At 35.1% G+C, this 15520-nt stretch overlaps 3 protein-coding genes across 3 annotated transcripts; 2 read left to right on the top strand and 1 right to left on the bottom strand.

Moving 5' to 3' along the window:
* Positions 1–1942: 1942 nt before the first annotated feature.
* LOC107427145 (phosphatidylinositol N-acetylglucosaminyltransferase subunit A) lies at positions 1943–6384 on the top strand. Its single transcript, XM_048477372.2, has 9 exons — positions 1943–2330; positions 2681–2873; positions 3198–3770; positions 4500–4654; positions 4790–4880; positions 5036–5152; positions 5250–5353; positions 5580–5670; positions 5791–6384. Exons 2-9 carry the CDS (start codon positions 2751–2753, stop codon positions 5845–5847), a joined length of 1311 nt encoding a protein of 436 aa, XP_048333329.2. The 5' UTR covers positions 1943–2330; positions 2681–2750; the 3' UTR covers positions 5848–6384.
* LOC125421194 (uncharacterized) lies at positions 6232–7285 on the top strand. Its single transcript, XM_048469294.2, has one exon. It carries the CDS (start codon positions 6232–6234, stop codon positions 7132–7134), a length of 903 nt encoding a protein of 300 aa, XP_048325251.2. The 3' UTR covers positions 7135–7285.
* Positions 7286–7886: 601 nt separating this feature from the next.
* Positions 7887–11592, bottom strand: LOC107427245 (leucine-rich repeat receptor-like protein kinase TDR). The gene is made up of 2 exons (XM_016037621.4): positions 8677–11592; positions 7887–8330 (listed from the first exon to the last, which is right to left on the bottom strand). The coding sequence occupies exons 1-2, from the start codon at positions 11225–11227 to the stop codon at positions 8023–8025; spliced, it is 2859 nt and encodes a 952-aa protein (XP_015893107.2). The 5' UTR covers positions 11228–11592; the 3' UTR covers positions 7887–8022.
* Between the last annotated feature and the right edge of the window lie 3928 nt (positions 11593–15520).

Raw genomic sequence — 15520 nt, forward strand, 5'->3', positions numbered from 1 at the left:
ATCAAAGGTTCAAATGCATGACAAAAAATAATATCTCAAGTTTAGTTATCAAAGGTTCAAATGCATGACAAAAAATAATAATAATAATAATAAAAGCTAAATACCCATGACCCAATCATCCAGCAAGCCATTGCCAATTATCCATAGATTTCAAAGCAAGTGATAAGCTATCAATATTACAGCTCTCATGCCGCCAACCATCTAAACTTTCAAAAGCAAGTGATAAATATAGCTATCAATATTGTTCATACCATTTATTATCTAAAAATATTTAAACGTATATAAAAGATTTCTTGATGAATGAAAAGGAATTTTAAAAATAAGTGGTATGTAAAAGATTATATTTCAAAGAATGAAAAAAGATAGATAATTCATGTATCAATAAAGAACGAAAAACAATACCTAGTGCTAAACAAGGATGTGGAAACTAGGTTAACTGGCTTTGATTTTGGACGGCAAGATCAAGAACGGATTGTTTTATAGTTTTGGGTGATTTAATAATTAGCTTACATATAAAAATAAAGGTTAGGATATAGAAGGTAATAAATATTGTTACATAATAGAAATAACAGTGATTTTATGGTGTTTAAAAAAATTATTAAAATCTATTCCTTTCCATCCGTTTTGAGTCAGTTTTGAGTGGAAAACAATACACGTAAAAATGAAAGAGCCAATTTCTCTCCTTTCCTTCATTTTCTTCTCCTTTCCTTCCCTTCTATTCCTTCAATCCAAACATAGAGTTAGATCTCGTTTGGCGACCTGTATTAGGTCGTATTAAGAGATTTTATTATATTATTTTATCCAATAGTATTTGGTAATGCAAATGGCTGACTAATGTAATAAATATCCTTATCATTTTTCAATAAGGTCCATAATGGATAACTAATACATCTCAAATGGTTGGTGTTAAATTATATAAAGCTTCCACACAAGAGAAAAGCCGAAGCACTTTCGGGCCATTATGATTTGATGTAAGATATCTTAATGTTGATCGGCAATGACATAAGCAATTAAGACAATGGAGACATAGGCATCGGCTGTTGTGTTAATGGTGGAATTGGTGTAAAAGGTTCCAATAAGTAGGGGAAGTGAGTTTCAAAATGGGGTTTTCAAGCCGTTTTGTATAAAATTGTAGATCAGATTTGAGTATTTATTTATTATTTATTTTTTTTTGTTTGGAGATTTGGATTGGATTATTGCAAGAATAATAACCGAGTTATTTGAATTGGTGGTGACAAGCGTGATACGCGATTGACATGGTCCTTTTTTTTTATTTTATTTTAGGTAAAAATAGGCTTTGCAAAGATTTTCTTTCTTGTACATCCATAGCTAGATCTCAACTCCCTTAGCTTCTGTAACATGGAATCTCTTCTATTCAAGTGACCTTCCTTTCAAATGAAGCTTTGCAAGATAGAGAAACTTCGGTCACCGAATTCCTTATGAAGCTTTTTATTTTTATTTATTTATTTATTTATTTTGGTAAAGTCCCTTCGCATGAAGCTTAGCAAGATAAAAACTTCAACTATTGAATATCTTATAAAACTTTTTTTTTTTTTTTTGGCCTTTTTGGTTGCCAAAGTCCAACACCATGAAATTATCATCAAACTTTACCCAAAAAATAAGGAAGTATTAATAAAAGCTATATGAATAATAAATAGGACAGAAATAATAATAATAATAATTTTATTGTAATAATAAAATATATAAATTTGGATATCATTAAATATGGATATGTTTATTTTAATACAAATATAATATGATGCATCACAATATCAGACATTATATATAGTATTAAAATATACAAATCATTTGAATACAATGAATTCTAATCTATACAATATTATATATCAAATACGAGACCATATATTTTTATATTATTTTTATTTTTTTTAACATATTTATGGTAGGTTTTTTTAGTTGTTGCTTGGAATGATTAAAAACAAAAAGAAAAAAACCGTCCCATACGATGCTTTGGAAAGTTTTGTATAGTCTTACCTTTCCATTTGTGCCAAAAGTGTTAATTATGGAAATAAAATATAAAACACAAAATCATTGAATCTTCATGTGGTAGTTCGCATAGCATCACTACCTCTCACCTTGGCCGTTGATCCAAATTAATCCAGCGGCCTCACCATCTCCGGCCGTCTTCTCTGCTTGTCCAGCCACTGTAGATAATACTTCAGCCTTTTTGTTCACCAATTCAGCGACAGCAAAGCTGATTGATAACCAGAGCCTTCCCTTACCTCCTCACCTGCATCGACACCTAATCTCCCAATTCTACTTCTCAAACCCTTTTACTTGATTAACCCTCCTCCGTCTTTTACTTGAAGGTATTTTCTTTGTTTGTTTGTTTGTGTTATTTTTATTTTATAGGATTGAATGTAGTATGTAGTATGATCTTTATAGAAATTAATGCAGTAGAATTTGGTAAAAGCCATTGATTGCACCACCTGTCCCGGTTAATTTTCAATTGTTGTATTCATCACAATGCAGTGTCCTTCCTCTGTATTGTTTGTTGCAGTTTTCCAGTTTTTGACTGTTTGTGTGTGTTTGGATCCACGAAACTTAGGATTGACCTTTATTTCTGAGATGGGTTTTCCTCCTTTACATTTTGGTAACAAGAAACTTGGGATTTATTTAAAACTAACTGACTATTATTTGTTGTTTTCTTGAAAACCAGATAACTAGAGCTAAGATTTAATGGAAAAGTTGTAAACAAAACTCTGTTTGAAGGCTGTTGGGATAATCTAATGGGTGACCAGAAGAAAAGGCATAGAATTCTGATGGTCTCGGATTTTTTCTACCCCAACTTTGGTGGCGTGGAAAATCACATCTACTATCTCTCTCAATGCCTGCTGAAGCTTGGTCACAAGGTCTGAGAATAGACAAGATCTTTCAGTTTGTTTACGTGCTGAGTGCTTTTATTCTGTTTTAAGTATACAAGTAATTTGTCTGTGTATTTGCACACATTCTTGTGTATATGATATAGCCACTTGTTTGTAGGTTAGTGCGTTGAAAGAATAATTTTGGACTTGCTTACTGTCTTTTCCATTTTTTATTGCTTTGCTATGAAAACCAAGTGGATGTGCCAGCTTGCTGTTTATGTAGTAATAGGTGCCTCATGATCAGGTTGAGGTCCCCGTAAAGGTTTTCAAGAAGATGATATTTATGGACCTAATATCTGTTGGATTGTTCAGGTGGTAGTTATGACTCATGCTTATGGAACTCGTTCTGGGGTGAGATATATGACTGGTGGACTGAAAGTTTACTACTTACCATGGAAACCCTTCCTTATGCAGAATACATTACCAACTTTCTATGGGACTCTACCGATTATTAGGACTATCCTTATTCGAGAAAAGATATCGTTGGTACATGGGCATCAGGCTTTCTCAACACTTTGTCATGAAGCTTTGATGCATGCTCGAACTATGGGGTATAAGGTTGTGTTTACTGATCATTCACTCTATGGTTTTGCTGATGTGGGGAGCATCCACATGAACAAGGTATTGCAGTTTACTTTAGCGGATGTAAGTCAGGCCATCTGTGTCTCTCATACAAGTAAAGAAAACACAGTGCTACGATCAGGTTTGCCACCAGAAAAGGTTTTTGTAATACCTAATGCTGTTGATACAGCAATGTTCAAGCCTGCTCCACTGAGACCAAGTGGTAATGAAATTATTATCATCGTTATAAGTAGATTGGTTTACCGGAAGGGTGCGGATCTGCTGGTTGAAGTTATTCCAGAAGTCTGCCGTCTATATCCCAATGTGAGTTATGAAGCACCATATTGCTTATGCAATTTTGATTGACACTCGTTGGCATGTAGTGTATGTTTGGTTATCTTCCTTGATGTGGAATCAGAATGAACTATGCTTTTAATCCATTGCAAATCATGTTTGGAGGTCATATGTTGTATGTCATTAAATGTTTTTAAGCTATAGGATGGTAATTCTAAGGTAGCAGCCTCTATTACATTGTATTAAAGTTACATGAGGTAAGGTACCAAAATTTATTTGAACAAGAAAGCGAGGAAGTCTGAAAGTTAGGTATGGATATAAGAAAATTGATACTCTAAATTGATTTCTTCCATTTTATTGATTAATCAGGTATTATATTCTTGTGGATGTATGACTTATTGTTAGAGATTTGTTTACTTGTTGCAACATGCTCTGTTTGCAATTTAGCTTTTGCTTCTATGTTTCTATTTGTCTAGTTGAATATTTTATGATATTCTGATTATTTAGTGAAAATATTGCATTTCTTAAGGTTTTCAAACTGCTTATGGTGGACGTTGATATTTGTCAAGGATATTAATGTATATATCATGATGTTCTCTTGATATATTCATATCTTTCAGTGATAGCATGTATATAGCCTAATGAAGATGCTCTCCTTGTTACTAAAGAAAAGAATGATTCAGGATACTTTAATTTATTAACATCATGGGATGTGATAATTTTCATGGCTTCTCATCTCATTCAGAAATGTATGATAAGGTTCGTTTCATTGTTGGGGGAGATGGACCTAAACGTGTGCGGTTAGAAGAGATGAGGGAGAAACATTCTCTTCAAGATCGAGTTGAAATGTTGGGTGCTGTACCACATGCCCTAGTGCGATCTGTCCTTATTTCTGGCCATATATTCTTAAACAGGTACTTAAATATGGGATACATTATAATTTTGTTTGTTGTAATCTCAAATGCATACATGAATGATTTCTTTTGTACCAAGACACGGTTGTTTTAGGGTTTTCATTTCTGTTGGATCCTGTTTATTGCCTGTTGCAGTTCTTTAACAGAGGCCTTTTGCATAGCCATATTAGAGGCTGCTAGTTGTGGATTATTGACAGTTAGTACACGCGTAGGAGGTGTCCCAGAGGTGTGTAATATGAAACATTCTCCTCTTAGCTTGTTAACAATGTAAATTTGCTTCTTTACGTTCAACTTTGTGGAAATTACATGTTTCTTAAAATAACCTAACATCCAGGAATGTCCTTACATAGTTTATATAGCTAATCCCCTGACTGGCTGTAGGTTCTACCAGATGATATGATTGTACTAGCTAAACCAGATCCTGGTGATATGGTACAAGCAATCAAGAAGGCAATATCTATACTTCCCAAGATTGATCCGCAAATCATGCACAACCGTGTGAGTATATTTTATGGTATAAACAAATCTTTATGAATGTGTCAACTACTTGAACATTGGTTAGTTATGCTCTCTTTGATTCTATAATTGCTTCTAGATGAAAGAACTCTACAATTGGCATGATGTTGCCCGAAGGACAGAGATTGTGTATGATCGTGCTTTGAAATGCTCAAATCAAAATCTTCTAGAACGACTTTCACGGTAGGCTATTGAAAGTTAGATGCTCAAATAGATGTCTGTTATGGGAACCAGCTCTTGTATATGGATTTTTATTATGATCACTACCTGTACTTAAAAACAAAATAATCTAGACAGCATCTTATTTCCTTTATTTCATAATACCCTTGGTCACATAAACTTCCTGATACATTTATCTTGATGCTAGAGGAGTTTGGAAAAGTTGCTAATTACATAGAATATGGAATAGGTACCTTTCATGTGGAGCATGGGCAGGGAAGCTTTTTTGCTTGGTTATGATCATTGATTTTTTGCTGTGGCGTCTACTGCAAATATGGCAGGTAGTTCTATATATATATATATATATATATATATATGTATATATATGTATGTATGTATACTGACTTTCAATATCTACTTATTTTTGCCCAACTAATCTCTCCTTTGAAAATCCCCATTAGCCTGCAGGGAATATAGAAGAGGTGCCTGATTTTACTATATCCCATGATCAAGACTAAGGAATCTTGAAGCATTCAATCATAAACAAAAGCTTTAACTGATATGTTTCATCTTCCAAGTGCTCATGATTTTTCTTTTTTTCTTTTTTTTCTCTTTTTCTTATTTCTAGTTCTGTAAATTTTTTTTAATTCTTCTTTTTTGTGTATTATTTATTTTTTTTATATATTTCTTTTTGTGTTTGTAATGAATTGTAATCCAAGATAGGACAGTGAATGAAAATGGAATTTCTCAAAAGTTTGAGATCCAGGATTTTCTATGTATTTAAGTCCAATTAAAATTAAATAAAAAAATATTTTTTAAAATAATATAAAAAAATGAAAGTTTTAAATAATTAATATATCATGTAGTAATGATGGTAAGCAAAGTCTCCCACGGACACAACCATGCGGATGAGCTCCATAAACATGGCGGCCATGCATGAACCACCGGCTCTGGCCCACTCCACCAAGCCAATGGTGGCATTCACGACGCCTCCCAACTACGCCACCAGGCTTTCCAACCTCCTCTCCCTCAATGGCTTCGTCCCACTCTCTTCCCCAACTCTCGTCGTCGAGCCCACTCCCTCCACCATCTCCGCTCTCAAACCCTACCTCTCTCCCCACTCCCTCCGCCATTTCTCCGCCATTGCCTTCACTTCCCGGACCTCAATCACCGCGCTTTGTCACGCCATCACTGCTATCGAAGAACCTCCTCTGTCCCCTTCCGGCGATGCATTTACCATCGCTGCACTGGGCAAGGACTCGGAGCTCATCGACAGCGACTTCGTGGCTAAACTGTGCTCGAATTCGAACCGGATTAGAATCCTGGTCCCTCCGAAGGCCACGCCGAGCGGCCTTGTGAAGGCTCTAGGAGAGGGGATTGGCCGGAGGGTTCTGTGTCCGATACCGGTGGTGGTGGGGCTGGAAGAGCCTCCGGTGGTTCCGGATTTTCTGAGGGAGCTGGAGTCAAACGGTTGGGTTCCGGTTAGAGTGAATGCGTACGAGACACGGTGGGCGGGGGAAGAGTGTGCGAAGGAAGTGGTGCAGAGATTGGAGGAGGGAGAGTTGGACGCCATAGTGTTCACCAGCACAGCTGAGGTGGAGGGGCTGTTGAAGGGCTTGAAGCAATTCAGACTGGATTGGAAGACGGTGAAGCAGAGGTGGCCAGAACTGGTAGTGGCGGCTCATGGTCCTGTGACGGCGGCCGGAGCGGAGAGGCTCGGTGTTGGAGTTGAATTGGTGAGTGATAGGTTTGATAGCTTTGAGGGTGTTGTTAAGGCTCTTGGTTTGAAGTTCAACTCCAGTTGAAATGGTTTAGTTGTATTTGGTTGTTCAAACTCTGTTGAATTGTCAACAGAATGTATATTTTGTGATCATAATGTTGCAAAGAATGACAAATTCTTTATTCATTTTGTAGAACCAAGTTCTATTTTATTGGATTTCGCTTTGTAATTCTTTCTGCACACTTTGCAGCTAGTTTTCTGAATCAGTTTTGGGAGCTTTTTTGTGAATTTGACAATGATTCAGAACATGGGTCAAATAGTAAGCAGAAGTTAGAGCAGCTAATGATCTGTTTTAAATTGCTATGTTTTTTATTCCTACAATTACCATTAATTTTCTAGTGGTATTTAAAAGAGGTTTTAGTACCCAATTTCTGTTACATGACTTGGGTATTCATGGAAATATGGAATGGACTGCATCTCAATAATCTCTTCTGGAGTTTGCTATTTTTTCTTGTAAACCTGATTCATTTGATTATTTTTTAGTACAGTAATGATTTTTCGATCTCGACTTTGATTTTTCATGGGTGAAGGTAGGACTTTTCTGAAAGCTGTTAGGGACTGGAAAGTGATTCAGATATGGTGCAGGAAATAAGCTCCTAATCACTGTAAAAGCTTTTGCTTCAAACAGAGTTTTTTATTTTTTCTTGCAGCCATTAAATTTCCTACTGGATTTAAAATACACAAACTTACGTGGAACAAGTATAAAACAGAACAATTATAAAATATGACATAAACAAAGCTATTAAACAAATTAACTACAAAATTACCCCAAAAAAAAAAAACAAATCAACTACAAACAACCAGTGTTATAAGTTAACTATTTGCTGTATATGTTATGCCTCCGTATATATATATATATATATATAGCAATGTGCAGCCAAAATCAAAGCCCTGCTGCTTCAAAAAGTTTCAGTTACTTTCTTTGTGGCTTTAACCCTGATAGAAGTTTCAATGCATCTTCCATGGTTGGCCTATCATATGACCTGCTTTGAGTACAAAGAAAAGCAACTTCAAGTACTAGTTTGATCTCCTCCTGCACTGAATTGCTAGAACCTACTTCATTCTCACTGTAAATATCTGTCAAAAGAACTTCCTTTGGCTTGCCCTGCACACTTGCCCCTGCATTTGTCAACCTGCCGTTCGTTAGAATTTCCAGTATGATCTCCCCAAAGCTGTATATATCCATGCATAGCTCCTCCTTTATGGCACTGCTGAATTCACCTGATAAAAGAAATTGAAACGAATTTATAGAAATTATTTCTGATTCTCCAAAAAAGACTAGGAAGGAAAGCTCAAATTATTTTTTTCCCAAGTATTACTGCACTTCCACTGTAGGCAAAAGAGACGAATTATTTCTGTGGTTTAGATAACAGAACTAATTTTCTATTTTTGCTTTGTATTAAAATCTTGGTGATTTTTTAAGGAATTCTCTATACTTTGGCAATAGAACTATTGATGGGAAAACTTAATTTGTCTATTTGAGATTAAGAAAGAGAAGTTTTGAGAGTAAAGCACCTACTGATATTTGTATATTAAGTTCATGAAGGAACATAATTGTTAACCGTACCTGTTTCTCTCTTGGAAGATGAAGCTGGTAATGAGCCCTCTAGCAGATATTTGAATCCAAATTCTGCTAAATGGGGTTCCATATTTTCATCAAAGACTATGTTGCTTGATTTCAAATCTCCATGTGGAATTGCAGGATAGCAGTCATGGTGAAGGAAGCATAATCCCCTTGCAATGCCCATCACAATTTTGTATTTGGCTGCCCATTCCCTTCTCATTCCAATCCTCTCAGACAGACTTCCATTGGGCAGATAATCATACAAGAGATAAGCCAGATGCTTGTTGTAGCAAAGTCCCAGTAATCTTGCCAAGTTCTTATGCCTAACATTTCCTATTTGGGTAATAAATTCTGACATATCCCTCATCTTCTTCGCTTCCCATTCGATCTTCTTCACTGAAACTGTTATTCCTGTAGGCAGAACTGCTTTGCATACTGAACCCGATGGTGATGGCATGGCATCCACTGATTCTGTAGAACTGAAGCTCCTCAAAACATCATTCACTGTAAATCGAGGAAGTCCACTATAGGAGATCATATTCCATTGACCTTGCTTGGCTCTTCGAAAATAAAACACGGCCAGTATGGACAATGCTGTGAACATGACCACACCGGCACACAGTAGAACAACCCATATAAGCTTCCCAGTGCCTTTGCTTCCAAATATTGCTATTGAACCAGAACATGATTGCAGAGGTGAACCACATAGCTTTGGATTTCCAGTAAATGCACTGCTACCCATTGTTTTAAATAACCTTTCAGAGGGAATTGAACCAGAGATATCATTGAAGGACACATTCAGAAGTTGTAAGCTTGAAGAATATCTGAACTTTGCTGGTATTGGTCCACTAAAACTATTGTGGGACAAGTCTATGACACCAAGAGCAGGAAGACTTGCAAGCTCTTCAGGTATCTGACCTGATAAATTGTTGTTTGCTAAAGCAATACTCTCAAGACTTTGGCATTTGGAAATACTTATTGGTAGAGCTCCAAATAAATTGTTCATGCTCAGTTCAATCACAGAAATGGATTTACATACTTGGAATGGAGGAAGTGGGCCCGAGATACCACAAGAAGATGCTGAAAAATTCTGAAGAAGTGGCGAAGTCCATGTTTTTGCTGGAATTATCCCACCTAACTGTGGATTACCAGAGATGTTAAAGTATTGAAGATTGTAAGCTTGAGATAAATCTGATGGGATCCCTCCGGTAAACTGATTCCTGGATAGGTCGACATATGTGATATCAGGAAGATGACTAAATTTTAAGGGGATCTCACCTGAGAACGAGTTATCTTCGAGTCTAAGACGAACAAGTGAAGAACAATTTGAGAGAGATGGAGAAAGACCACCAGTAAAGTTATTAGAAAACAGGATCAACTTAAACAGCATACCGTTTACACAGATATCTGGTGGAATTTTGCCAACGAAAGTGTTTGTGGAAACATCCACCCATTTGAGTTTGGAGTTCCTGCCCAAGCCCTCTGGTAGCATCCCATTGAAGTAGTTGTTCCATATTAGAAGAGTTTCCAGAGATGGAAGCTCTGCAATTCCTTGAGGAACCGTGCCATTCATGTTGTTGTACATAAGACTCAACAGTCTCAGATTTTTCAACTCTGAAAAGCTGTCAGGGATTGGCCCAGAGATTAGGTTGTCAGAAAGATCCAAGCTTGCAAGACTCCCAATTCTGCCAAAATCTTCTGGTATGAACCCAGTGAGCTGGTTTCTGAAGAGAAACAGTGACTCAAGCTTGGTGAGATTGCTGAGTTCCTTTGGTATTGAGCCAGAGAGGTTTGCATCAGCAATATCAAGATACTGAAGCTCGCTCATGTTGCCCAATTGCCAAGGAATGCTTCCCTGGTAAGAGTTGTAGCCAATCTCCATGTGTGTGATTGTTTTGAGCTTCCCCAGTTCTGATGGTATGCTTCCACTAAGTAAATTCCCAGCAAGATGAAGGAACTCAAGGCTCTTAAAAGAACCATATTCTGATGGGATTGGTCCCCTGAAATAACTCCCAGCTAAATTGAGAACCTTAAGCTTTTCAAGCTGTGAAAAATCTACAGGCAATGGACCTGAAAAGCTGTTGCTGAAAGCATCAAGCACAACCAGGTTGTGAAGTCCAGAGGCACCAGCAGGGAAGTGGCCAGAAAAATTGTTTCTGCTAATATCCAAGGTTCTAAGACTGCTGAGGTTGAAAATTCCCAAAGGAATCTGACCAGAGAATGAGTTGTAACTCAGGTTGAGATCAACAAGCTCAGTAAAGGCATTGAACTGCTTCCCAGACATTGCACCACCAAGATTCTTCATGGACAAGTCTAAACCGATGACACTGGTAGAATTTAGATTACAAGTGACACCAGACCAAGAACAAGCATAGATTTTCCCAGATGGGTTTGCTCCAGAAGGCACAGACCAGTCACTCAGACTTTCTTGATCATCTATAAACTCAGATTTTAAGCTCAGAAGGGCTTCTGAGTAGATATCAACTGCAGAAACCGCTAGAAAGAAAATTGAAGCAGCAAGAAGTTGAGAGTACAAACAATGGAAAATCTCCATTGGAACTTGCAGCGAAGAAAGAGGGACAATTTAGAGACACCCAGGTTAAGAAAATTGTGTCAGATTATAACAAGGTGTATAATTGTTTTGCTGACTGAGGCCATGCATGGGGACTAGGGAAATGGTGCACAAAAGGAGGGGGAATGAGTGTTCATGATTAGTTGATATGAGAATACTATTGGGTTGCTTTTGGGAGCAAGAAGGGTCCTTTGTGTGTTTGTTTATTTGGATGGTGTTGGCCATTAGGGAATAAAGTTTTCACATCAAAGAGCATCTTTTCCTTCTTTTTTTCCTTTTGAGAATCCAATAACCTAGCTGCTGTGGCTAAATTTTTGAATTGGAATTTGGACAGTGTGTGGGACATAAACCAAAATCATCAATATCCATGTTTATGTTATACAAATAATAAAGGTGTCTTGTGTGGTCACTTTCGGTTTGATGGGTTAAAGCAAATTGCTGAATTTCAAGGTGGCTTGTTTTTGTCACAAATATAAACATGCATATAATATAATATAATATAATATAATATATATATATAAATAATATAATATAATTTTGCTAATGTAGGCAAGGTCCTCTACTGAGCTGTGGACAAAATTGAAGAGGCTAAGAAAGAATGGAAATTTTTTCTTCCAAATTCTCACAATGTGGAGAGGCATGTATAGTCCACCAATTACGGAAGACTTCACACGTACCCATCTTACGATGAGCATCTAAATTCACGTAATAAAATTATATCTATATATATATACTATGAATATATGCTTATAAATTTTGCTGGGGATATATATAAATGCGTGTATATATAGAAAATTAAATGATAATAGTTATGTGGAAGTGCTCTTAACTGTTTTCTTTCGAGTTTTAAGTAAGTCCTCATTAAGTTAAACCTTTTGTAATAATCATGGTGCATAATGGTTTTGCATTAAAAATAATGTGAAGGGAATCTTAAGTCATGATTATGGTACCAGTGAAAAGATCAGGTTAGTATACCATGGAGAATAGAGGCATTGTGTTAATCATGACATTCATTCCTTTTTGCTGTTTCCTTCCTATACTGCAACAAAAATTTCTTAAGTAGGCTTACATAATACGTTCAAAGAGCATAGAGAAGAAAATATAATATATATATATATAAGTTTTTCTAAACTGGTTTTAGCTGTCAGTCACATAATGATGTTGAATTGGATTACCTTGCTACTCAAATTTTACATTCTCTCTTATAAATTTACTAGAAGCTGAAGAAATATTCCTAACAGAAAAGAATTAAGCTGAAGAAATTCATAATAAGGAGGAAAAAAAAAAAAAAAAAAAAGAATTAAGCCCTGTTTATAAGATGCTATTACTGGCTTTTCAAACTCAAAAGCAATGTTTTAAAAGTGTTTGGACAGCTTTCTAAAAAATGTAGAGACATTCTTATTTTGTAAGCAAATTAAATAAAGGTAAATTATAAGGACAAAATTAGGCGTTTGTGGGGGATTCAATTAGCTTATGAAATGACAGAAGCAGGTGCAGAGAAGGTAAAGGGAAAAAGACAAGACGTATTGATAAAAAAGAAGTCGCCTTTATCTCTATCATATATGATGAGCAGAGCCTTTTGTGTCCCTGAAGGACCTAAAATCTTGACCATAGCAGTGATTCCTTACCTTAGTTCGTGGGTTTCTTTTTTTTCTTTTTTTTTTTTTTTTTTTTACTTTTATTTATTTATTTATTTATTTATGTTCTTTTGGGAAGAAGAGGAAGGTGAGCTTGCTGTACAAGATTTCACCTTTTTTGGTCATTTCATCTTTTATTTCACACTTGTCTCCATTTCTTTCGGTTGAAGTGGATTGTGTTCATCAACAAGTCACTTTTTATGTGCTTAGTTAATCCTCATCAGTCACCATATACTTCAAAGTGCTTCAAGGTAATGAATATATACTCTTTATCTGATCCTTACTGCTATTTTGATTTTTCTTTTTTTCCTTTTTTCTTCTTTAAAATATGGTTTTCAATTGAATTTTTATTATTTATTTGAATGATTTATAATGAATTGGAACACTAGTTGAAGGACCTTGGAAATAGATTTTTGTCAGGGCAATCAAAATTGGACTGTCAAGTTTGTACATGGTGTATTTTAAACTTTTAATGACCTACATTTCATCTATATAGGATTATAATACATGCTTTATTTTTCATGGCTCAAAAATACTATTGAATTAGGAACATCATGTTACGATGCAATAATATTCATTGTGCTACTATAAATCATAAGACTCAAAGCTATGACAAGGTCATGACAAAGACTTCTCCTAACATGGATGAACATACTAAAAATGTTGGTAATATTTCTAGGAATTATATTGTTTCACAAACCGATCCAAAAAAATTTATTAAAAGGGATATTGAATTTGACAAAGAAAAAGAAAAGGCAACAAAATGCTCTTCGACATGTTAAAGACCTGTGCCTTTTATTTTGAAATTAACAGACACCACTTATGTTTTAGACAATTAACGGTCATATACATGCTTCTAATGTGATGATAGCTAGTTAAACATGTTGAAGGAAAAAGGAAAAATATGGAAAAAGCAAAAAAGGAGAGGAAAGTTTATTTGTCCAATGCAAAGAGGATTGAAGGAGAGAAAGGGTTGTAAGGAGGAGGAAAAAGGAAAGTGAAAAAAGGGGGTTGCATGAAAGTGACTTTTCAGTGTTTCCTTGTTCATATTGATCCATCCCTGGTTTTAGATTCACAAACTTTTACCAAATTTCTAACCAACCAAAACAGTACTGACCAAGAAAAAAACTTCTTAGACATTGATGCAGACTTGGGCAATGCTTACCAAGGATTTTCAAAGATTTTAATTCCAGAAATTACCACTCAACTTGTACCATATTTTCAAGGGGAAATACCATTTACCTCCTATGAGACTTGCTATAATTACACATGGACCAATTACCCCAAAATAATAATAATAATAATAATAATAATTACACATAGACCTCAGTAAATTGTTTTTCATCACTTACATTTCCCCTCGACTATCCATGTTAGTCAAAATAACGGTCAAAGGGTATAATAACATAGTTTCATTTTGAGTAATATCATTGATTTGCTTTGCGGTTTATTATAATACACAGACCTTAGCAAAATTGTTTTTGATCACTTACTTTCCTTGCACAAATTTTTCAAGGGTTTAGGGGATATGTTTTTTTATGATGGATTTGTTTGTTGCACATATTCCAAACCCTTTTCTACTATTGTTTAATTACACCCTTCAACTAAAAATATTAGCAGAAATTCTTGGATACACACAGTATACCAAGTTGTATTACATGAGGATGCATATAGCCAACAAAGAAGTTCCATGTGTCTCACCTAATCCCATTAATTTAATAAAAAATCCACCTTCTTCTCTTCTTCTTCTTCTTCTTTTTTTTTTTTTCAATAATTTAATTTAAGCGGTATTAACAAAAAAACAGTATTCTTTTCTTTCCAAAAAACTAAACTCTACATTCAAGTCATGATTCTCCTCTTTCAATATTCTTTTAAATAATCAAACTTTTTTGTCTATCTTTCTTTGACAAATAAATTTATGCTTTTATATGTTTTATTTACCAAACTAAAAATGAAATTTAATAAATCTTCAAACATATTTACAAATCTGATTCTCATGTTCATAAAGAAACGAGGAACAAAGAAAAAGAGCACAATTTGAAAACACTAAACAACAGTGGGCATTGAAAAAGAATTAATAAAAACCGATCTGAAATTCATTAACAACCCTAGACTCCAAAATAATCTTCATCCAGTTGGTGATTGGTTTGGAGGAGAGTAGTTCTCTACTTTTTCTACTATCGAGGAGAACAAAAAGTGAGAGGAAAGAAGATAAAAGAAAAAATAAAATAAAATAAAACAAATATAGGTGGAGTATACATGTGGAGAGGCTGGGGTGGATTATTTTAAATGACTTCTCACATAGAAATTAGAACCTTAAAATTGCTCCCTTCCACTACCAAAAATGATCAATGACTCGTAATCTTCCATTTTAAAAGAAGTGGAAACATTAAAAAAAAAAAATGAATAAATTGGATAAATAACCTGAGAGGTACGTGATTAAAAATAATTTTATTAAAATCTATATGAAATTATGGCAAATCTTGGAGGAGACCAATGATATCTTTCTATTTTCCAAATCCATTGCCTTTAAACTTGAGGAATATATTCACACTCGAACTTTTTGAGCTGTATAAAATAGATATAAATAGACCATGATAATGACTAATGGCTAGTGATAAAACCAGCTTTTTATATA

This window comes from Ziziphus jujuba, chromosome 1, assembly GCF_031755915.1.
Source record: "Ziziphus jujuba cultivar Dongzao chromosome 1, ASM3175591v1".
In the NCBI taxonomy this organism is placed as follows: Eukaryota; Viridiplantae; Streptophyta; class Magnoliopsida; order Rosales; family Rhamnaceae; genus Ziziphus; species Ziziphus jujuba.